At 43.4% G+C, this 23,477-nt stretch overlaps 1 protein-coding gene across 1 annotated transcript in view; it reads left to right on the top strand.

Annotated features, from left to right (window-relative positions):
- SCD5 (stearoyl-CoA desaturase 5) overlaps positions 1 to 23,477 on the top strand; it is a 108,512-nt gene that overhangs the window by 39,555 nt on the left and 45,480 nt on the right. Inside the window, exon 3 of the mRNA XM_010845926.1 lies at positions 22,865 to 23,070. Coding sequence (XP_010844228.1) covers positions 22,865 to 23,070 — 206 coding nt within the window. The remainder of the gene's footprint in view (positions 1 to 22,864; positions 23,071 to 23,477) is intronic.

Raw genomic sequence — 23,477 nt, 5'->3', positions numbered from 1 at the left:
TTTGCCTATCCTAGACCATTTCCCACCACCGCGGGCACTTTCTGAGCTGCTGGAATTTTGGATTGATCATGAATCTCTGTTTTCCCAGTTCCTCATCTGATCCAAACAGGGTGGGTGAGAATAACTTGCTTTCAGAATTTCTGCCCATGTTATGAGGACAAATGATTCCAGGCCCTGTGTATTTTCAACCTATTGGAAAGAAATGGGGATTCCCAAAACTACTTTAGGGCCCAGGGAGACAGGTGACCCAGAAGTCTCTTTCTGACCCTCAGATGTGCAGATTGGGTGGCTCACCTGTACAATGGGCATCCCATCCCTACAAGACAGCCTGACCTTGAATATTTCTCTAAGTTGCTCTTGTGTCTTAAGAATTCATTTCCCAGTTCAGGCTTCCCTCCTGTTTGTGCATTCATAAAGCAAAAAGGACCTAGCACAATACATCACTTAGGGATCACAGTTCATATTATGAATATCTACCGAACAATTCAAGTGCAGTTGGGAAGAAGCACCAGGGTCCCGGGAGGAAGCTGTTTGCACAAAGGAGCAGCTGGCAGCTTCTCAGTTTCACGTTCTTTTTGTTCACTGTTGGCAGTGGGAACTGTACTGCCCTTCAGTTTGAATTCAGCCTTCTTAGTTCAGTATTGTGCTTTCTTTACCCTAACAATGAGTTACGATAATTATAATTTAGAAACTCACTGATTTAGGTCTTAGATGCTATTCAGGACTTAACTCAGTAATTTTCATTTATTTTGTTCAAGCAATTTATTATTTTTAGCCTTCAACTACATGAAGCCTTCATGTAGTTATGAAGTGAAGTGAAATTGCTCAGTCGTGTCTGACTCTTTGCAACCCCATGGACTGTAGACTATCCGGCTCCTCCATCCATGGGATTTTCCAGGCAAGAGTGCTGGAGTGGATTGCCATAAAGCTCCCCTATTACTGGAATGTTTTCCAACATAAATGACTTGAAGTTGAGAGCCTAAACCTATTTTTCTAAATAAAACTTGGAAAACTTGTTTGTAACTCAGTTTTTTAAAACTTAAGTTTCCTTAACAAAACATCACATAGAGAACATCACACTGTGATTTTAAATTTACTTTGAAGAGAAAATATATTGTCAAAGGAAGTATCCAGGTCATTGAAAAAATTCTTGGCTTTGCCATTTGCTGGATGTAGGCTTTGGTTCCCGCCTCTGTTCCTTCATCTGCAAAAGGTGAGTCAGGGGTGTAATGATATTTACCTCACACAGTTATTGGGAGGATGAAATAATGAATAATAAGTGCCAAGCTTATAGTAGCACTCAGTGAATATTGTTCCCGTCTTCTTTTTGAGAATTGGCAACCATCTTACTCATTTCTGTATTTTAGTACCTATCACACAGAAAATACTCAGTGACTGTTAAATTAAATAATAGATGAGGGTAAAAGAGGAGAGTGAAAAAGCTGGCTTAAAACTCAACATTCAAAAAACTAAGATCAGGGCATCCAGTCCCATCACTTCATGGCAAATAGAAGGGGAAAAGTGGAAGCAAGGACAGATTTTATTTTCTTGGGCTCCAAAATCACTGAAGATTGTGGCTGCAGCCATGAAATTAAAAGATGCTTGCTCCTTAAAAGGAAAGCTATGACAAACCTAGACAGCATGTTAAAAAGCAGAGACATCATTTTGCTGACAAAGGTCCATATAGTCAAAGCTATGGTTTTTCCAGTAGTCATGTACAGGTATGAGAGTTGGACCATAAAGCAGGCTGAGCACTGAAGAGTTGATGTTTTTGAACTGTGGTGCTGGAGAAGACTCTTGAGAGTCCCTTGGACACATGGTGGTCAAGTCAGTAAATCCTAAAGGAAATCAGTCCTGAATATTCATTGGAAAGACTGATGCTGAAGCTAAAACTCCAGTACTTTGGCCACCTGATGCAAAGAGCCGACTTTGATGCTGGGAAAGATTGAGGGCAGGAGGAGAAGAGGGTGACAGAAGATGAGATGGTTGGATGGCATCACCAACTCAATGGACATGAATTTGGGCAAACTCCAGGAGACAGTGAAAGACAGGGGATCCTGGCATGCTGCAGTCCACGGGGTTGCAGAGTCAGACACGACTTAGCAACTGAACAGCAACAAAGTATTTTTAGAAATCATCAAATTTGAACTAAGCATGCTTCTTCCAGGCCCGCATCTGTAGTGGATTTCTTCATTAATTCAGCACCTACTTACTGGGCACCCACTATGTGACAGGCACTGAACTAGGCACTGGCTACAGTGATTTGCAAACATAGTTACAAATCTTGCCTTTATGTAGGCTTCCAGCTGATGAGCTGTTTCCCAGTGGAAATGTAGGTGTTTTTGGCGTCTGCAGTTTTTTAACAATGGCACTTCAACCTAGATGAGCGGTGTCTTCCATAAGATCAGCAAAGGGCCAGGGTCCATATAATGCCTGAGTCAGAGGAAAGAATGCAGTTGATTCAGGCCACTTAACCTTAGGAAGAGAACCACCTGGGAAAGTAAAAAAGTATACTGTGATCTGCCAGTCTAGGGCATTGACCTACAACTTTAACTTAATGCAGCATCATTGATTCAGTTTCCCTTTGATGTCCCCTTGCACTTTAAAAGATCATTTCAAAGGTTCTCTTCTGCTTTTTTCCATAAGAATAGTCATGCCTTTGGCCAAAATAGACAAGTCATGCCATGGTTATCTCTGTTTGAGGATAAACAGGGCTTTTGCTAGAGGCTGCTAACAAGATCTTGATCATTAAGAACAATCTTAAAAATATGACTGAAACGTTCAAAATTTCTTTTTCTCTTTCTGCTTCAGAGGATCTGGGTATGGGGGAGAGGGCAGTAGTGGGAAAGCTGAGTCTTAAAAGATGATGATGGGCAAGGAATGCCAGATAAGGAGCTGTAATAATCCTCTGTTCCGTCCATACCCTTGCATTCAGCAAAGACCCCATGAATTCCTCTCTGGCTTGTTCTCCTTCCTTCAGTTCAGTTGCTCAGTCATTTCCGACTGGTTTGATCTCCTTGCAGTCCAAGGGACTCTCCTTCCTTACCAGTAGGATATAAGTCCCTCAAAAGTTTGCTTGTGAACGTTTTATAATTTTCTCTAGTCAACTATGAACCTGGGTGAGGGATTCCTGCCATCCAGTGGTCTCCAAGAGTTTGGTTTTCACAGAGTACCTACAACTTTGGATTTGGGCTGTCGTGTTCATGCACACACACCCTTGCTGGCTGCAGCTGGGTCTGTTGTGACCTCAATCCAACCAAAGGCACCTGTAGGTGCTTTAGTCCCCTCCCTTACTGTCCACATTTACTCATCAGACCCTAGTAGAGAGGCACTGAATTTCAATCTGTAAGGGAACTACAGGGATTTGGCCTAGGTCCTCCTATTTTACGGAAAGATAAAGAGAGGCAGTGGGTGTGGGGTTTGATTCTAAACCCAATTTTTCCCTGCATACTGTCTTGTTGATGCGCTTCCCTCATATCTCAGTTGGTAAAGAATCTGCCTGCAATGCAGGAGACCCTGGTTCAATTCCTGGGATGGGAAGATCCACTGGAGAAGGGATAGGCTACCCAGTCCAGTATTATTGGGCTTCCCTTGTGGCTCAGCTAATAAAGAATCCGCCTGCAATGTGGGAGACCTGGGTTTCATCCCTGGGTTGGGAAGATCCCCTGGAGAAGGGAAAAGGTACCCACTCCACTATTCTGGCCTGGAGAATTCCCTGGACTAAGTCCATGGGGTCACAAAGAGTTAGACACGACTGAGCGACTTTCACTTTCACTGTCTTGTTGGGGCTTATCCTTTGTCCTTGGACGTGGGGTCTCTTTTTTTGGTGGGATCCAACTTTCTCCTGTTGATGGTTGTTCAGCAGTGAGTTGCAATTTCGGAGTTCTCAAAGAAGATGAGCGCACATCCTTCTTCTCCATCATTTTGTGTAGGGGAAAAAAAAAAAAAGCTATAGTTAAAGCTGTGGTTTTTCCAGTAGTCATGTTTGGATGTGAGAGCTGGACCATAAAGAAAGCTGGGTGCCAAAGAATTGATGCTTTTGAACTGTGATGCTGAAGAGTGCCTTGGACAGCAAGGAGATCAAACCAGTCAATCCTAAAGGAAATCAGTCCTGAATATTCATTGGAAGGACTGATGCTGAAGCTGAAGCTCCAATACTTTGGCCACCTGGTTTGAAGAACTGACTCTTTGGAAAAGACCCTGATGCTGGAAAAGATTGAAGGCAGGAGGAGAAGGCGATGACAGAGGATGAGGTGGTTGGATGGCATCACCAAGTCAATGGACCTGAGTTTGAGTAAGCTCTGGGAGTTGGTGATGGACAGGAAGCCTGGCCTGCTGCAGTCCATGGGGTCGCAAAGAGTCGGACATGACTGAGCAGCTGAACTGAACTTAAAGAATATCAGGGACTTGCTGAAGGTCACAAACTAGTTAGTGGATAGACCAGACTGAAACTCAAGTCTCCTGACCCTTGGCTTACACACGGATGTTCTTTTGTGATGCTCAACAGTGTGACTTGTAAGCAACTTTTAGTTGGATCTTGTTCTTTTATCCACCCCAACAGTCCCTGTCTTTTGATTGGTGTATGTAGACCATTCACACTCAAAGTGATTATTAATATGTGTGAGTTAATATCTGCTGTATTTCTGCTTGCTATTCATTGCCCCTGTTCTTTGTGTCTTTCTTTTGTTTTCCAGTCATTTTTCTGTCTTCCCTGATTTTATTTGAACATTTTACAAGATTGTATTTTCTTTCCTCTCTTGACATGTCAATTATACTTCTTTTCAAATTCTTTTAGTCATTGCTCTAGAGTTTGCAAAATACACTTAAAGGTAATCTGAGTACACTTTCAGATAACACTGTACTATTTCATGGTACTGTGCTAATATTTCCGCTTACTCCTCCTTGTCCCTTATGACATCACTGTCATTCATTTCATACATCCATAAGCTATAATCACCAATTTTATTTTTGCTATTATTATTGCAAGTCAATTGTTGTCTATTAGATCAATTAGGAATAATAAAAGTTGAAGGTTTTATTTTACCTTCATTTATTCATTCTCTAATATTCTTTCTTTGTGTAGATCTGAGTTTCCAACCTGTGCCATTTTCCTTCTCTGTAAAGCATTTCTGTCATTTCTTGCCAGGCAGATCTACCGGTGACAAATTTCTTCAATTTTTGTTTGTCTAAGAAAGTCTTTATTTCCCCTTCACTTTTTATTTTATTTTATTTTTAAACTTTACATAATTGTATTAGTTTTGCCAAATATCAAAATGAATCCGCCACAGGTATACATGTGTTCCCCATCCTGAACCCTCCTCCCTCCTCCCTCCCCATACCATCCCTCTGGGTCGTCCCAGCGCCCTAGCCCCAAGCATCCAGTATCGTGCATCGAACCTGGACTGGCGTCTCGTTTCATACATGATATTTTACATGAGTACAGAATTCAAGTCTGTGGATTTTTCTTTCAACATTTATGATAGTTTACTCCACTTTCTTCTTGCTGATGTGTTTCTTAAGAGAAAACCCCGTATACCTGGTGTAATTCTTATCCTCACTTCTCTACAGGTAAGGTTTTTTTTTCCCCTCACTCTTTGGTTGCTTTCAAGATTTTCGTTTTGTCTTTGATTTTTTTCCAGGTGAATATGATACGCTCAACAATAGATTTTTTGCTATTTATCCTGCTTAGTGCTTGCTCTCTGAACTTCCTAGATCAGTGGTTGGGTGTCTGTCTTTAATTTTAGAAACATCTCTTTCAGTCATTATTTCTTCACATATTTCTACTGTTTGTTCCTTCTTCTCTCCTGCCTACCCTCTTTTGCTCTTTCCCGCCTTCCCTCCTTTCTCTCCTTCCTTCTCCTTTTGGTATTCCCATTACACACAACTTACACCATTTATAATTGTCCCACAGTTCCCAGATACTCTGTTGCAATCTTTTCACATTTCAGTTTGGGGAGACTGCCATCAATATGTCTTAAAGTTCAGTAATTCTTTCCTTAGCCATGTCCAGTCTAGTGATGAGCCAATCAAAGGCATTCTTCATCTGTTACAGTGTTTCTGACTTCCGTCTGTTTCTTCTCATTCTTTCTTAGACTTCCCATCTCTCTGCTTATAACATCCCTATGTTCTTGCATATTGTTTACTTTTTCTATTCAAGTCCTTAGCACATCAATTGTAATTATTTTAAATAGCCAGTCTGATAACTCCAACATCTCTCTCATATCTGAGTCTGGTTCTGATGCTTGCTTTTTCTTTTAAGATGGTATTTTTTGCTTTTTTGACATATTCCATAATTTTTTGTTGAGAGGTGGACATGATGTACTGGGTAACAGGAACTGAGGAAATAGGGTTTTAGTGTGAGATTTTTTTGTTTATCTGGCTAGGAATTAGGCTGTGTTACTGTGTGCAGTATCTGTAGTGTAGTATCCAGTGACCTTCTTTTTGTCCCTGAGTGGCTGGCTTTTCCTAGAGACTTCTTTTTTTTTTTTCTTTATTTAAAATTTATTTGGCTGCACCAAATCTTAATTGTGGCATGTGGGATTTTGTTGTAGCATGTGGGATCCAGTTCCCCCAGCAGGGATTGAACTCAGGCTCCCTGCATTGGGAGCACAGAATCTTAGCCACTGGACCACCAGGGAAGTCCCTTCCTAGAGACTTCTTAAACAGGAGTTAAGGCTTTCAGTTCTTTCAGTTGAATCCCCTGTTGTACAAAATCCTTTAAAGGGATGCCTCCTCCATCCCATGATTAGGTCTCAGTCTTCCATTGACCTGGAGCTGAGTATTTCCCTCCCCCGCCCCCAGATTAGTCAGGCTTTGGTAAAATCCCCATTGATTAAGCTCTGCTGAAATAATTTCTCTTAAGAACAGATCTTGCTAAGGGGAACAGAGAGCTCTGTCTTGTATTTCAAAATGTTTACTTTTCTCCTCCTGCTGGAAGAGCAAGGGGATTTTTCTTGGTTGATCATCGCGAGAACCTGGCAGGCCTCCTGGAGGGAAGATTCATGAAAGTGTGGGGGCGCCTGGACTGGACCCCTAAGAGTTTTTCACTCTCACGCTCGCCCACACTAAACCTCCAGCAATTCATCAATTACAGCTTAGAGTATTGCTGCCACGCTACTGCCAGCTGCAGGCTTTGCCTCCTGGCCTCTGTTCCTGCTGGTCTGTGATTCTGTCTGTCCATCTAGGCTGTGATTCTGTCTGTCTGTCTCTCTAGCTTTTGGTGCAGCAATTTGCCTTGTGACCTCAATTCTCTGATAGATCTAAGAAGACTTGTTGATTTTCAGTTTACTGGGCTTTTATCTTTCTTGTTCCAAAAGATGAGAGTAAATACTTCCAAGCTCTTTACATGTCAGACCAGAAAGTGGAAGTTGCAGTGTGATTCATAAATACAGTCAAGTGAATCTCAGAGTCATGGGCCATGAACTTTGGCAATTATATAACAACAAAAGAACAACAGTTACTGAGCACTGACTACATACCAGCACTTCATTTAGTATTTTAGTCATCTGACAATACCCGTACAAAGATACAGTTCTTTTCCTCGTTTGACAGATGAAAACATTGAATCTTTCCAAGGACATACAGATTTAAGTAACAGAAGGGGAATGCACATGCAGGCACCTTAACTCTAGAGGTCACCCTCTCATTGCAATGCCCTCATGCCTCTCCCAGCATTCAAGTGTCTGTTTATCTTTCATTTGGCAGATACATGTGCCAAACGTCATTTCCAGCACTGGAGAAGAAAAGGCCAAGGTCTCTGTTCTCATGAACATGTATATTCCAGTGGGAGAGAAAGCAAATGAACAAGAAGTGAATAAATAAGCTTATTCAGAAAGAGATGGAATTCTCTAGGTCAGAATACTGGAGTGCCTTTCCCTTCTCCAGGGGATATTTCCAACCCAGGGATCGAACCCAGGTCTCCCACATTTCAGGTGGATTCTTTACCAGCTGAGCCACAAGGAAAGCCCAGCAAGTAATGAATAGACAAGTTTATTTAGATGAGAGAAGGGCTGAAGAATTGAAACACAGTGTATGATAAAAAATGCCAGGGAGGGCGATTCCTTTAGAGAGAATGGTTAGAGAAATTGTCACTTAGGGCGTGGCCTGAGAACTGAGGCGTGAGGGAAGGAACAGGTAGGCGAAGAGCATTCCAGATAGAAGGAGGAGTCAGAAGTGGGAACAAGTATGGCAGGTTCAAGGAGGAGCAAGATGGCCCGTGTGACTAGGCCACGTGAGTGAGGGAGAAAGTGGTCATAGGAGAGGCCAGAGAGGAGGGCTGGGCCACACCAGTGCAGGGCTCTGCCAGGAGTGGCAGGGAGTTTGGATATTCTTCTAAAAGCCCTGGGGGCACTCCCCTGTTGGTCCAGTAGCTGAGACTCTGTGCTTCCAATGCAGGGGGCATGGGTTCAATCCCTGGTCGGGGAACTTAGATGCTACCTGCCATGTGATGTAGCCAAAAAATAAAAGTAAAGCCCCAGGAAGGCACTGCAAGCTTTTAGGCAGTGGAGTGACATGCCTCATGCATTTCGATGGCACGTATGAGCCTCAGACCTCAGACCACCGTCATGAGACCCCAAAGATGTTGTACCAGATTCAGGATCGGGGACCCACCCCCTAAGGCTGGGTCTCTCTGGGGTGTGCATTCAAGGAGGGAGACTGCATGTGAGGCAGTGCCCTTGAGGACAGCTTGGGGTGTTAGCAGCAGCATGGAGTGACCATTGGTTAGAAGGAGAAGAAAACCCCAGAACATGCCACAGGCTTAAGAATCCTGAAGCTTACCTGGTTCTTGGGTCCTGACTCTCAGTGCAGAGCTCCTCTGTCAGGTTCTACCGCCTTCCCTAACAGCTACCCTAGTTTCAGATGTACAGCCTTTCTTCCACATGGCAGAAACATGTTCTCCTTCTGTTGAGATGGGTGGATGTGGTTGGTTTCCTCCCACTGTGTCAACAGCCAGCACAGAAGTGGTCCTGACCCCAGTGCCCAGAGAAGACTTCCCGATATGGTTTTGGAAGATGACTTGCATGCCTGCCTCACACCGTCTCCTTCTTGAAGGGCATCTTGCCCTCCTGGTCACCTCTGGTATCAAGTAGAAATAGGGCTTCCCAGGTGGCTGCCAATACAGGAATAGCAGGACACGCGGGTTCAATCCCTGGGTCAGGAAGATCCCCTAGAGGAGGAAATGGCAATTGTCTCTGGTGACATATGGATTCATCAAAGCATTGTTATATACATGCTGCTTTGTGACTCCATCAGGATTGAGAGACACTCCGAGAGATGACGGGGAGGAGGTGGGAGGCAGGAAAGAGAAGAAATTCTCCCAGGGCTACTGCATAGGGCCCAGCATTGTCCTTCCTTCTGGTAGGATAAACTACATATTTCCTGCCAAGAAAAATGTACCATTTAAGGTAGAGATTAAGATGACTCTACCCGCCTAAGATGCTTCACCTCCTTCTTTGTTATGGATCTAGGTCAGTGGAAACAGGTGACGTGAGGGAAACTGTCTCAAGGGAAGGAAAAGGTGATCGACTGAGGTGGCCTGAGAAGAGAGAGTAACTGTAGATGGACATGCCAACCAATAAGACTAGTCTGGTCTCTCGTGTTACTCTTCCCAAATATAGCAGAGGCTTTTTATAAAATCTTACCCTCTTTGTACCACAGATGTATTCTTAAGCATTTCAAGGTGATTAAATTTTGTAAGCAAATAATGACAGACTTTCAAGGCATACAGAGAGTTTTTATTGAAAGAAACACTTGGTAAAGTTGAGGGTATTTTTGCAAACAAATAGCCACCAGATTTTTACTGATACATGTGAATTTGGCTCCACACCTCTATTGAAAGATATTTTAAGATGAATATTAAAATGAATACCTCTATTTTAAGATGAATTTCACATGCAGTTCTGTCCATTTGGAATCTGTCTTGAAACATATTTTCAAGCTAAATGTTTCTTTCTCCCTTCTTTTCACACCTAAGATGTTTAAAAGTGCAGAGACAAGGCATCTTAAGAGTATTCTGTCCCTACCCTCTCTTCACCTCTCTCCCCACCTCCACTCCCCCCCTGCCAGTCTTTTCTGAAACCACAAAAGTTTGAAGCTGAGGGACATTAAAAACTAAGTCCTATCCCTTTTCTAACAACTGAAAAGTGCTGAGTCGCTCAGTTGTGTCCGACTCTTTGCAACCCTGTGGATGGTCGTCTGTCAGGCTCCTCTGTCCATGGGGATTCTCCAGGCAAGAACACTGGGGTGGGTTGCCATGTCCTCCAACAACTGAAAAATGAAGGGCCAAATATCATGCTTATTTTTGTTTATTTTTTCCACATTTTCTCCAAAAAATGCTGGTGGGCGTTGAAGGAGACTGTGTCATGGTGCAAGTCCCTTACAAGCCTTTTCTCTCTGTACCTGCCACCAAGCGTTGGGGCGGAGCCAGCAGGTTGTCACCGCTCAGTCTTCACTCCACTGCTCTCCTGCCAGACGGTCTTCTGTTGCTGCTTTCTAGGTTTCCCAACCCACTGATTATTTTGCATTTTGGATGATTTCTCTCCCAGCTGCCTTCATTTGCATTTTGCCTAAATCAAATCTCATTGTGATAATTTCTCTTCCTATTTCTAACCTCTTTAGATCCATCTGTGTTATTTCTCTGTCCCTCAATGATGTCTGCAGCACCCCCTAATTTGGCACCAACCAAAAATGTTATTAAATGTGTACGGCTTGTTCCTAGTCATTAATGAAGATGCTAAATAAAGCTAGAGCTAACAGCTACTTTGGAGCCTTCCTTTAGCTGCATCCCCCACCCGATCCCCACAGACTCTGAGCTGTTTTTCATCTCTGGTTCTTGTTTATTAAAGTTCAGGCTTTTCAATCATACTGTTCTAGTTCTTTCCAGTGCCAACCAGAGCTCTTGTCACAGGAATGTTTCAAGGATGCTGTTTTATATGCTTTATTAAGCTCCAGAGGTACAATAGCTACAGAAGTCATTGAATCAAGAATTTTAATTAACAGTAAAACTTATAGTTTCATATGCCGGAGGAAATTTTTCACCTTTTAAAAACTCTTTTGCAAGGCAAACACATTTGATTACCCTTTATCTTCTCCTATTTATTCTTTAGAGCTTTTTATGTAAATCTGCTAGTTAATTCTCTTTGAATTTAAAGGTGCATAAACCATTATGCGCTGGTGAAGAACACAGGCTATGAAAATGAAATGGCCCTTGTCATGAGAAACTTATTATCTGCTAGAGCAGGCTAGATTCATGTATAATGAAGAAGGACTCTATCCAGATGATGTGGCATTAAATTGCTTGAAAGCTTCAAACTGACTCTTAGGGCTGCAAAAATAGAAGTATGGGTTAGGGTATTAGGATAAAGCCTAATGCAGAAGGAAATTTTTGAGCTGAAAACTCAAAAGGTGAAAAGGATTTGCATTGGCAAGGAAGAAGGGGAAGATAGGGAAACATTTGAGCAACAATGGCACCCCACTCCAGTACTCTTGCCTGGAAAATCCCGTGGACAGAGGAGCCTGGTGGGCTGTAGTCCATGGGGTCGCGAAGAGTCGGACACGACTGAGCGACTTCACTTTCACTTTCACTTTTCACTTTCATGCATTGGAGAAGGAAATGGCAACCCACTCCAGTGTTCTTGCCTGGAGAATCCCAGGGACGGGAGAGCCTGGTGGGCTGCCGTCTGTGGGGTCACACAGGGTCAGACACAATTGAAGCAACCTAGCAGCAGCAGCAGCAGCAGAGAGAAGGACTTCTCAGGTGGTGCTAGTGGTAAAGAACCTAACTTTCAAAGGGAGATATAAGAGAGGTAGATTTGATCCCTGGGTTGGGCTTCTCTTGTGGCTCAGCTGGTAAAGAATCTGCCTGCAATGTGGGAGACCTGGGTTCAATCTCTGGGTTGGGAAGATCCCCTGGAGAAGGGACAGGTACCCAGTCCAGTATTCTGGCCTGGAGAATTCCATGGGCTTGTCCATGGGATTGAAAAGAGTCAGGCACAACTGAGAGACTTTCACTTCACTCACTTTGGGAAGATCCCCTGGAGAAGGGCATGGCAACCCACTCTAGTATTTTTGCCTGGAAAACTTCCACGGACTCAGGAGCCTGGCAGGCTGCTGACCATAGCGTCACAGAGTCTGACATGACAGAAGTGACCTAGCACAGCATAGCACTGAGAGAGAGAAATGATTGTGACATACTGCGTCGAGTCCCTGAGTAGTAGAACATCGGTCTGATTGGAGAAAAAACTGGCGTGGCGCGTTGCAGATGTACGGCATCTCTCACCGGACTGTATGGCATCTCTCACCAGATGTGTCTGAGGCATCTTAAAACCAGTGTGCCTTGAATCAAAGTTGTTACTCCATCCTCTCCCCGAAACCACTTCTCTCCTAGTTTTGCCCGTCAGAAATCTGGATGTCTTCCATGATTTCTCTAGCTCCCCAATCATCCCTCACCCAATATTTTAGCCCATCTCTTTAGGTTCTGCTGCACAGTTGTATCTGCATGCTTCTCATTTTTGCCACTCTCTAGTCTCAGCCTGGACTACTGCAAAAACCCCACACACGTGTCTTCCTCCTCCAGCAGTTGCCCTTCTCCATACCACAGCCACACAGAACTTACTGAAAATGAAACCACTCTCTAACAAGAAAAGAAAATATTTGAGTGACTGAGCGGTCCCTTTGAAGTGAAATCCAACCTTGTTATCATGACATAGATAGCCTGGTACGGTCAGGCTATTACATACCAGTGCTTTTTCCACGCCATGTGGGTGCACTTCAATATGATTCTAATTAACCACTCACATTGGCTTCAGATACACAAGGAAAGACACCACTTTGCTGGCAAAGGTCCGTCTAGTCGAAGCTATGGTTTTTCCAGTAGTCGTGTATGGTGAGAGCTGGACCTTAAAGAAGGCTGAGCACCAAAGAGTTGATGCTTTTGAATTGTAGTGCTGGAGAAGACTCTTGAGAGTCCCTTGAACAGCAAGGGGATCAAACCAGTCAATCCTAAAAAAATCAATCCTGAGTATTCATTGGAGGGACTGATGCTAAAACTGAAGCCCCAATACTTTGGCCATCTGATGCAAAGAGCTGACTCATTGGAAAAGATGATGGGAAAGATCGAGGGCAGGAGGAGAAGCAGGGGCAGAGGATGAGATGGTTGGATGGCATCACCGACTCAATGGACGTGAGTTTGAGCAAACTCTGGGAGATAGTGAAGGACAGGGAAGCCTGATGTGCTGCAGTCCGTGGGGTCACAAAGGGTCAGACACGACTTAGTAACTTATTCAAAAAACAATGCAAGGGAAAGCCCCTCCGTATGGGCACCCCTACTTCATATGCCAGCCACAAGCAGGAGTCTCCAGGCCCCTCATACCTACAGATTCAGGAGTTCCCACAATTCCCTCAGGTTTAATAATTTGCTAGAACAACTCACAGAACTAGAGAAAGCGCTATACTTACTCTTACAGTTTTATCATAAAGGGTACAAATCAGAACCAACCAAATGGAATAGACACACAGTGGGAGGTCTGGGAGGATTCCTCATGCGGAGCTTCCTCGCCTCTCCCCATGAAGTCAGGGGCCTCACTTTGCCTGCCTATCTGTGGGTTCACCAGCCAGGGAGTTCCTCTGAACCTCAGCATCCAGAGCTTTTACTAGAGTTTCATTACAAAGGCTGGGTTGATTAAATCCTTGGCCATGTTACCAAGCTCGATCTCCAGTCCCCTTCTCCTCCCAAAGTGCCAGCACTCTAATCATATGTTTGATCTTTCTGGTGACCAGCCCCAATCCTGAAGCTATCCAGTGGTCTGTACTGAGTCATCTAATTAATGCAGTAAAGTCACTTCTGTCATTTAGGAAATTCCAACAGATTTTGAAGCTCTCTGCCAGGAACCACTGGGGACAGGTATATCTTTATTGTATCACAATACTTCTCAGATCTCATCTTACACCACTCTTGCACCCCACCCACCAGACATGCTGGTCTTCTCTTAACTCCTGGACTGTGCCAACTCCTTTCCTCTCCCTGAGACAATTCCTTCTTCCCTGTTTCAGTCCTGCCCTATCTCCCCCAGCCTAAGAATATATGTCCAGTACAATGGACATGAACTTGGGCAAACTTTGGGAGATGGTGAGGGACAGGGAGGCCTGGCAAGCTGCAGTCCATGGGGTCGCAAAGAGTCGGACACCACTGGGTGACTGAACAACAACAACAAGATTATCTGATTAGAAAGCCTTTGCCTGTCTCAATGTCATCCTTTTATCTCCCCATACTTATCTGCTTCATGGGACTAATTCCAATCTGAAATGATTTGATTTATGTTTATGCCTCCATAAAATGTAAACTCCTTGATGACACAGCCTTGATTGTCTTGTTCCTTCTTTATCTTCTAGCACATACCAACATTCAGTAAATATTTATCAAACTAAAGCAAGTGGGAAAGTGGGAAAGATAATAATCAGGCCAGTTGAAGCTATTTGATTGCTAAGAAGAAGTGTTTAGGCTTGATGAGAAAAGTGATATGGTGAAGTTGTCAAATCAGAAGCAAGAGAATGATAGATATTTGGGGAGAATGAGTATGTGAAGTGTGATCACAGTTTATCAAATGTATTGTGGAAGGGAAAGGACTAGAGGCAGGGGGCCCTTCCAGGAGCCCAGGTAAACTGATGGAAGTCGGAACAAGGGTGGTGGAGTAGGAATGGAGTGAACGGGGGAAACAGGTTTTTAAGAAAGATGCCCTTGACATTTTTTCTTTTTAGGTTTAACTTTTTATTTTGAAATAATTTCAAACTGACAAAAAAGTTGCAAAAACATTATGAAGGACTCCTGTGTACCTGTCACCCAGATTCACTCATTGTTAATATGTTGCTTCATTTGCTTTATTATTCTTTCTTTGTGTGTAGAGTATGCATTCTTTTGTGTTATTTTTTCATGAATCCTTTACAAATAAGCTATCAACTTCATGCCTCTTCATCCCTAAACACTTCAGTGTGCATTTCCTAATGGGAAAGACATTTCACAGTGACACAATGCTTGTACCAACGCCAGGGAATTTAATGTTGATACAGTACTGTATCCAGGGTCCTAGCCCAGGAACCAGCTCAAGATCCTGCATAACAGTGAGTTGACCTGTCCCTTTAGTCCCTTTTATTTGGATAGTTCCTTGGTCTTTGAAGGTAGACATTTTTGAAGTATGCAGGCCAATTATTTTGCAGAATACTCCTCATTTTTGGTTTGCTCAAGTTTCCTCATAACTTCACTCAGATTGGGCACTTGGGGCAGGAATGCTACATTAATGATCTTGTGTCCTAGCATCAGACAAGAGGCCCATGATATCACTTTGTCATATTATTCATGGTATGAACATAAATCACTTAGCTAAGGTAGTGTCCACCCTGTTTCTCCAAGGTAAGATTACTATGTTTCCATTGGTAATTAATGAGTAATTTATGCTGAGATCCTATGAGCCGATGTAATATGTTTTTTATTTTAATCAACCTTTTGATTTTAGTAATTTTAGCACACCTTGGTGAGTCTTGCCTGAATCAGTTATTGCCAAGGCACCTGCAAAATGGTGATTTTTCTAGCTCCATTATTTTTTCTACATTTGTTGGTTGACATTTTACTTCTTAATTATTTATTGTGGGTTCATGGGTTCTTATTTTATTAATCCATTCCTGTTAGTATTCATCTTAATGCACCCACATTATTCATCAGAGTACCCCAGTGTGTTCAATGGGAGCACTGCAGATGGGCTCCTGGGTCCTTTTGACAGGTCCCCATTGTATTTTGGAGCAATTCCTTACTTTCTCCTGTAACAAAATATACCAAGTTCCTCTTGTGCTTTTCCTGCCTTTGTCCTGGCACCAGCCATTACACCGAAGAGTTCTGATTCCTTTTCAGTGGGGAATGTATTTAAAAACCGAGATCTGGGAGTGAGGTGTATCTGTAGTGACTGGACTGTCATTGTTTTCTAGGTCCTTTCTTCCCTGAAGTTTTGACTCATTGAGTGAGAGAGATCTAGGTTAGGAGACTGAACAGTGGTCACCTCACAGACCAAAATCATCCAAAACCCAAACTGGAAAGATTCACAGAAGGCAAACGAGTGTACCAAGGTGCTGGTGCTAAGTCTGACTCTTTGCGACCGCATGGACTGCAGTCCACCAGGCTTCTCTGTCCATGGGATTCTCTAGCCAAGAATCCTGGAGTGGGTTTCCATGCCCTCCTCCAGGGGATCTTCCCAACCCAGGGATGGAACCCACGTCTCTTATGTCACCTTGATGGCAGGCGAGTTCTTTACCATTGAGCTACCAGAGAAGTCTACCAAGAGGACTGCCCAAGCCATCTTAAAAATGTGTCTTAAAAATATGTCTTACACAAATATATTCTTTGTGTAAGAATTTAAGTACTGGAGGAATAAAAGAAAACATGACTCACCCCTGCAGTCTTTACGTTCTGTCAGCAAACACTTTTTAAATGCTAAAACTGGTTTTTCAACGTTCACCGGCTTCTGAAACTTCCCCAGGCTTACGTGAGGGCCAGACGGCAGGTGGGGACTTGTTCTGTCGAAGCTGCCATTTGCCAGGTGGTGAAGGCTGATGCCAGGCCTTCTTGGGGACTTTCTGGGCCCTTCTTACAGATTGTCAGTGTTATCTGGAGGGAAATCAATACTGACCCGGTATCAACTGTGGGGAAAGCACCGAATGTCCTTCACTGTTTGAATAGCGCAGTGTTGTCATCTGAACTGGGGGAGATGAGATTCAGACTTGGAGACAGAGATAAAGTCTGTTTCGAATGAGCCTTCGGGTCCCTGAAGAGTGGCGGCCACAGCGTCTTTCCCTGTTTGACCCCCTTGATAAAATGACTTCTTTCTCAGACAGGATGCCGTTACTCACAAAAGACACACACACACACGCTCTAATCTAAAACTTGCCAGTTCAAAGCTGACATGTTGGCCCTGGTTTCTTTTTCACTGCTGACTGGAAATGAAGGTGTATTACAAATACAAGTTGGAATTACCTGGGGGTGTGTTTTGAGACCACCTGGTAGACGTTCCCTTTTGGAATTGTAAGCAGTCACACAATTAAATTAGGGGACGGAACAGCCACACGGGTGTCTGGTCAAAAGCAAGCATCTGTTTGCAGTACCTCTAGGGGAAAGGCAGCCAGTGATGCCAGTCTCAGCAAGGAACTCTGCTCAATGTTATGTGGCCTCCTGGATGGCGGGGGTGGTGGAGTTTGGGGGAGAATGGATACATGTATATGTATGGCTAAGTCCCTTTGCTGTCCACCTGAAACTATCACACTGTTCATCTACTGTACTCCCATACAAAATGAAAAGTTAAAAAAAATGATTCTGGTCTTAGATCTGTTGACTGGGACAAGCCCAGTGCTGTTCACACTTGGCCTTCATCTTATTACCCAGAGCAAATGAAGTGGGCCTTAAAAGACAGGTTCCCCTACTGCCATTTAGAGGATTAGACTCAAGAATTTATTTTCAATATAAAAGGAGATTGGGAGAAAAGTAGTTCTGATTCAGCAGGTTCTTCCTAATCTGCTTCAGTGGAGCTTTTGAGATTGATTACTCAAGTCCCAGAGAACACGCAAAGGCTGAGCTTATGGAGTAATATCACATAATTGATCACAGGATCAATTTCCATTTCTACAGTCTCAGCAGGGACCCGGTTAGGGACATTATCTATGATGGAGTGACGTGATAAAGGTACAGGACCCAGGGTGGGTTTCAGCGAGGGCACTGTCCCTGTACTTGAGTTGGGATAGGTTGATCAGTGCTCATAAGAATAGAGATCAAAGAAGCGTGGTATAAAGATGCATCACTGACTGCCTTGCTAGGTGAGTATTACTGCCTCATCATTTTTTCCTAACATGGGGCTGGTGGCAGAAGCTGATTGTTTTGATTCAGGCATATAGAAACTTAAAAATACTTTGTTACCCTCATATTACAGAAGAAAAACTTGATTATTTTAAAAATGTAGAAAATACAACAAACAAAGAAAAAAGTTAAAAGTCATCCACTGCCCCACTTTCTAGGGAGAACAGCTATAAATAGATTGACATATACTTTAATGTTTTTCTACGCTTAAATACATATTTTTATCAAGAATCCATTCATTCCTGCATTCACGCTCTTTCGTGTCTGACTCTTTGCGACCCTATGGACTGCAGCCCACCCGGCTCCTCTGTCCATGGGATTCTCTAGGCAAGAACACTGGAGTGGGGCACCATTTCCTCCTGCAGGGGATCTTCCTGACCCGGGGGCCAAACCCGTGTCTCCTGCATCTCCTGCACTGGTAGGTGGATTCTTTACCTGTGAGCCACCAGGGAAGCCCAATGCATTCATCACTCTATCACGTACTTTGTCTTTCACTTAACTACTTTCCAGCTCACCTCTCCATGTCAATACTGCAGTATCCTTTTTTTTTGTCAGTTTTTTAAAAAGATTTTTTTGGTATGGACCATTTTTAAAGTCTTTATTGAATTTGTTACAATATTGCTTCTATTTTATGTTTGGGTTTTTATTTTTGGCCCTGAGGCATGGGGATTCTTAGTTCACCTGCCAGGGATCAAACCCACACCCCCTGCATTAGAAGGTGAAGTCTTAACCACTGGACCACCAGGGAAGTCCCTTTTTGCTAGTTTGAAATACAAAACCAACAGATGCTCTTGTTAAAAATTTCTGAGTATAGAATAGAAAGTATTTCTCCTACCTTCCAGTCTTCCTTCCTTCCTGTAACCCTAAGACTGTGTACTTCATGTTTCTCTCCAGAAAATTTCTATGGACACACACACAAATAGTATTCAATTAATGAATGTATCACAAGGTAGTAAGTAAAATCCTGTTATGTGGAAAATCAGGGTTTTTCCAAGTTCAGTGAACATCTTTGTGATTAAGCATTTGCACACAGCCGTGATTATTTCCCTGAGATAAACTCCAGAAAACAAATCGCACCATTTTAGTACGTCTGATATGTGCAGTGCATTCGCCTTTCATTTGATTTATGCCAGTTTCTCACTGTCATCCATAAGCAACTTTGACTTTTTAAAAATCTTTAAAAGTATAACACATATAGAAAAGAGCCCAAGTCATGGGTTAAACCTGCCCTGTCCAATATGGTCAGCACCAGCCACACGTGGCAGCTGAAGTGTGTAACACTAGAAATGTGGATGGTCCAAACTGAGGTATGCTGGAAGTGTAAAATACCCAGTTTCGAAGAACTGGTCCAGAAAAAAGTCCTGGGAAATATTTCGTTAATGATTTTATGCTAATAATATATTGAATGACATTTTGGATGTAGTCTGTTTAGTAAAGATATATGAGTAAAATTGATTTCACTGGTCTAATTTCACTGTTTTAGTGCAGTTACTAGGGAAATGCAAGTCACACGTGTGGCTTGCACTGTATGTGTCGTGGACAGCACAGAGTAGGACCCCGTACAGACCTTCAGATAATAAACCCGCCACCGAGGGATGCACTCCTGATAGGCTCTCTTCCTCTCCCGCTCCTCCCGCCCCACGCCCACCTGTGCCTCAGTTACAGCCAGCGCTCTTAGAACTAATGTAGCCCCCTTCACCACCAACAATCCTCTGTCGGGTTCAGGTCAGTCGCTCAGTCATATCCGACTCTTGGCGACCCCATGGACTGCAGCATGCCAGGCTTTCCTGTCCATAACCAACTCCCGGAGCTTGCTCAAAACTCATGTCCATCGAGTTGGTGATGCCATCCAACCATCTCATCCTGTCATCCCTCTCCTCCTGCCTTCAATCTTTTCCTCTGTCAGGAATGATCAGTAAACACGTGGTGAATGCCCACTTTTGAAGGTAATGGGGTACTAAGACCGTAATCTTACCAGAACCGACCGGGAGTACAAGCTCTAAGTTGCATCATTTTTAATTGATTGGTGAGAAAGTGTATGTATTTCGACTTCAGAAATTGCTGCTGGAGTCAACATCATGCTTCTGCTGAAATGTGCACACAGAGAATGGGCAGACGGAATATGCAGGCTTGATGGACAGTTCATTGATGGAAGGCTGCCATCTCTTATCAGCCCTCCGCTTTCACTTCCTTACTTATTAATTGTACCAGACACACCCTTGGTGCACACACCTTTTCATCAAACACGAATGCTGTTCCCATATTGGCTTCCATACCCAACCTGAAGTGTGGAAACAAAATGCAGAGAAGTAGGAAGAAAAAAACCCTAGGGATTAGCGTGTGACTCTTGCTTCCTTTCTGTCCTATTGTTGGCTTATGTCTTGTTCTTTGAGTCACTTTTTCATTGGACTCAATTTTAGAGTAAAAAATAAATAAAAGATTTTTCAAAGTACATCATAAAGTATTTGGGCTCGATTGTATGCTCAATTATTTGGAATGTGGCCAAAATCCTTGCTTCATTCCATTGCTTCACTCAGAGTAGCTTCTGTAGGGAAGGTCTCCAAGGTGAGAGAAATTAAAGAAACATCTCTGCTGCAACTTGTCCTCATTTTCACTCTTTTGTTGTTGTTATATCATGCTTAATTTTATAAGAATAATGTTTCTAGCCCTTTAGAGCTCTCCACTTAGTTTTTATAAAATTGCATTTTAATAAATTCAAGAGTCAACATAACCTTTTAACAAGAAAAATGAGACTTCTCTTTCAAAGATTCCCTCTCCCCTGAACTTGAAGGATAAGGGAAATATCTTATTGAAATGAATGTGAACTAAGAACGGTAAGAGCTCCATCTTTGTTCCGTGATTAAACTTACTAGATGAACTTGAATACATATCTTCTAAGCCTTAATTTTGCCATCTGTGAACTGGGGACAGAGTGTTCCCCCTTCTTCCTATGTTCAGATGGGTTTGCAATAAAAGCAATACATTGGATGAAAAAGTAATGAATTATTCCCCAGGCTGCAGTGATCTTGACATTTGCAATTCCTTCCTGACTCGATTCTGTGATTATAAGTAATGAATGCTTTCACTCTTTCCAACCACTGTGTTTCAACACACTGGTAAAATTTAAAGACCTCTTTCTTATCACAGTAAGCCAAGCTATAATTTTCACCTTACACAGACTTCTAAGCACCTTTTTTTCCTATTTGTATTCAAAGCTGAGCATATCCTTCTTAAGGTCTTTCTACTTTCCCTCTTTGTCCCATTACCAAAGTGTTAAGCAAATTTTTAAAGTTATAAGTTAAACAAGATTGAATCACCTTCCACCAGCACTGGGTAAGCCAGAGACACACACACATACAAAACTCCATAAATCCTCTTCTGATTAAAAGAACTGTTAAAACTTTGAGAATAAAGCAGTTCTCTCTCTTCTCATCATTAGGAAGAAACCAATATCTGTGCAATGACAGATTCCTAATGAAAGCATGACTCAGTACTGAATAATACAGTATAAAACATTATTACCTCTTTTTAAGAGGCTTATACACGATATACATTTATTTTTATTTTCAGATTATAGTTGACCCCTGAACAGCTCAGATGTTAAGCCACCTATAATTTTTCGTTGCCTTTTCCTATCTGTGGTTCCTTTACATCCTCAGAGTCAACCAACCTCAAACCATGAAGTACTATAGCATTTCCTATTGAAAGATATCTGTGTATAAGTGGACCTGTGCAATTCAAACCCATGTTGTTCGAGGGTCAGCTGCAATTTTCCTATCAAAAATGCTACTTCCTGACTTAATTTGCCATTCTCAAAGTTTTGAAAGCATTATCAAATAAAAGCAAAACAGAGTATAAGCTGAAAAAATTTATAGATCTCTCTGGCCCATGGCTATAGCTGTTTCATTAACAGTTTCAGCTGAAATACTTCCTCAGATAGCTCACCTACGACCTCCGGACCCTGACACTGTCTCCCATCATGAGGTCAACAGCTGATCCCCTATGTGTGCCTGAGCCCCGCCCCATCTGTGGGTTTGGCAGAATCTGCTGGACTCCGACGTGTCTGCTTCTCTGGGCACCAGAGTCTCTCTTGGGATTCCAGTGAGTGCCGCCTGCCTCTCCACATGGAATGCTGCCAAGCAGACCAGATTCCTCAAAGAGCCAAGTCCCCTCCTTCCTGTCTGTGACACACTGTTAGAGCAGTCCTCAGACAATATTATTTGTGCCTTGGCATTTTGCAGAGATTTGGTCAAGCAGCTCTTTGGGTTTTTACTTACTGACTTCCTCTTCTCTGGTGTGTTGGGCAGGAAGCCCATTGAAGAGAAGGACGAAGGACAGAGAGAGTCAGGCCAAGAACTAATCCCCTTCTATACTCAGGGTTGCCCCTTTCCTTGAGGATGAATGTCTCTTTTCTGGACATGAATGATCTCCCAGTGGGCTTCAGTAGTCCCCACCAGAACTTTCTTCTGGCTTCCTTACTAGTTCACTCAACAAGCCGGAACCTCCTACAGTGGGCACATCCTAATTCCCTCGTGGCTCAGTCAATAAAGAATCTGCCTGCAATGCAGGAAACCTGGGTTCAGTCCCTGGGTGGAGAAGATCCCCTGGAGGAGGGCATGGCAACCCACTCCAGTATTCTTGCCTGGAGAATCCCACGCACAGAGGAGCCTGGCGGGCTGCAGTCCATAAGGTCTCACAGAGTTAAACATGACTGAAGTGACTTAGCACACATGCAAGGATGAGCTAAGATGCCTACTAAGTGAGGATGTGTTTCTGTTTGGGTGAAAACCACCCCAAACCAACCCCCGGGGATTGAACTTGAGGTTGAGAGACTGTGAGCTGAGGATGGGAGCAAGTCTGCCAGTGGTGAGGATGGAAGTGGGGGTGGGAGTAGGCAGGGGGTGGGGGAAATTGGGGAACTTTCAGGAAACACCGGGGTGCTTGATCCCTTCACTCAGGTCTGCCTTCTCCCTGCAGAATGACATCTTCGAGTGGTCGAGGGACCACCGAGTCCATCACAAGTACTCGGAGACGGACGCTGACCCACACAATGCCCGCCGGGGCTTCTTCTTCTCCCACATCGGCTGGCTGTTTGTCCGCAAGCATCGGGACGTCATTGAGAAGGGGAGGAAGCTTGACGTCACCGACTTGCTGGCTGACCCTGTGGTCCGGTTCCAGAGAAAGTAAGTGAGCAATCACCATTGATGTCCCTGAGGGACAGGACCCAGAGTCAGAGCCCAGTGGGGTGTAATAATATCCCCAGGCAGTTCCCCTGCAGATTGGATCTTCTTAGGGTCGCTCTCTGTTGATTCATTCCCTTTTGATCATGATGTTTTTCTCTGTTCACACATTTGTTTTGAATTTGACCTTGATTTTGAAATGGAGTTCCTGTAAGCCCACTTGTCGTTTCTTTCCGACCCATCTGCGTGACTGATTTCATGGAATGTTTCTGTTGTTTTCCTCACTCGCTCGTCCATGTTTCCCTGGGCTGGCGAGGAGGGCAGAGAGGATTTGCTTTATTTTAGTGACACACTGGACTCCAGCGGGACTGGCCTCCCTCGAGGTCCCCTGCTGTGTGCTCCGGGAATTC

This window comes from Bison bison, unplaced genomic scaffold, assembly GCF_000754665.1.
Source record: "Bison bison bison isolate TAMUID 2011002044 unplaced genomic scaffold, Bison_UMD1.0 scf7180017864228, whole genome shotgun sequence".
Classification (NCBI taxonomy): Eukaryota; Metazoa; Chordata; class Mammalia; order Artiodactyla; family Bovidae; genus Bison; species Bison bison.
Note: the sequence above shows the minus strand (reverse complement) of the source record. Positions and strands in the feature narration are given on the sequence as shown.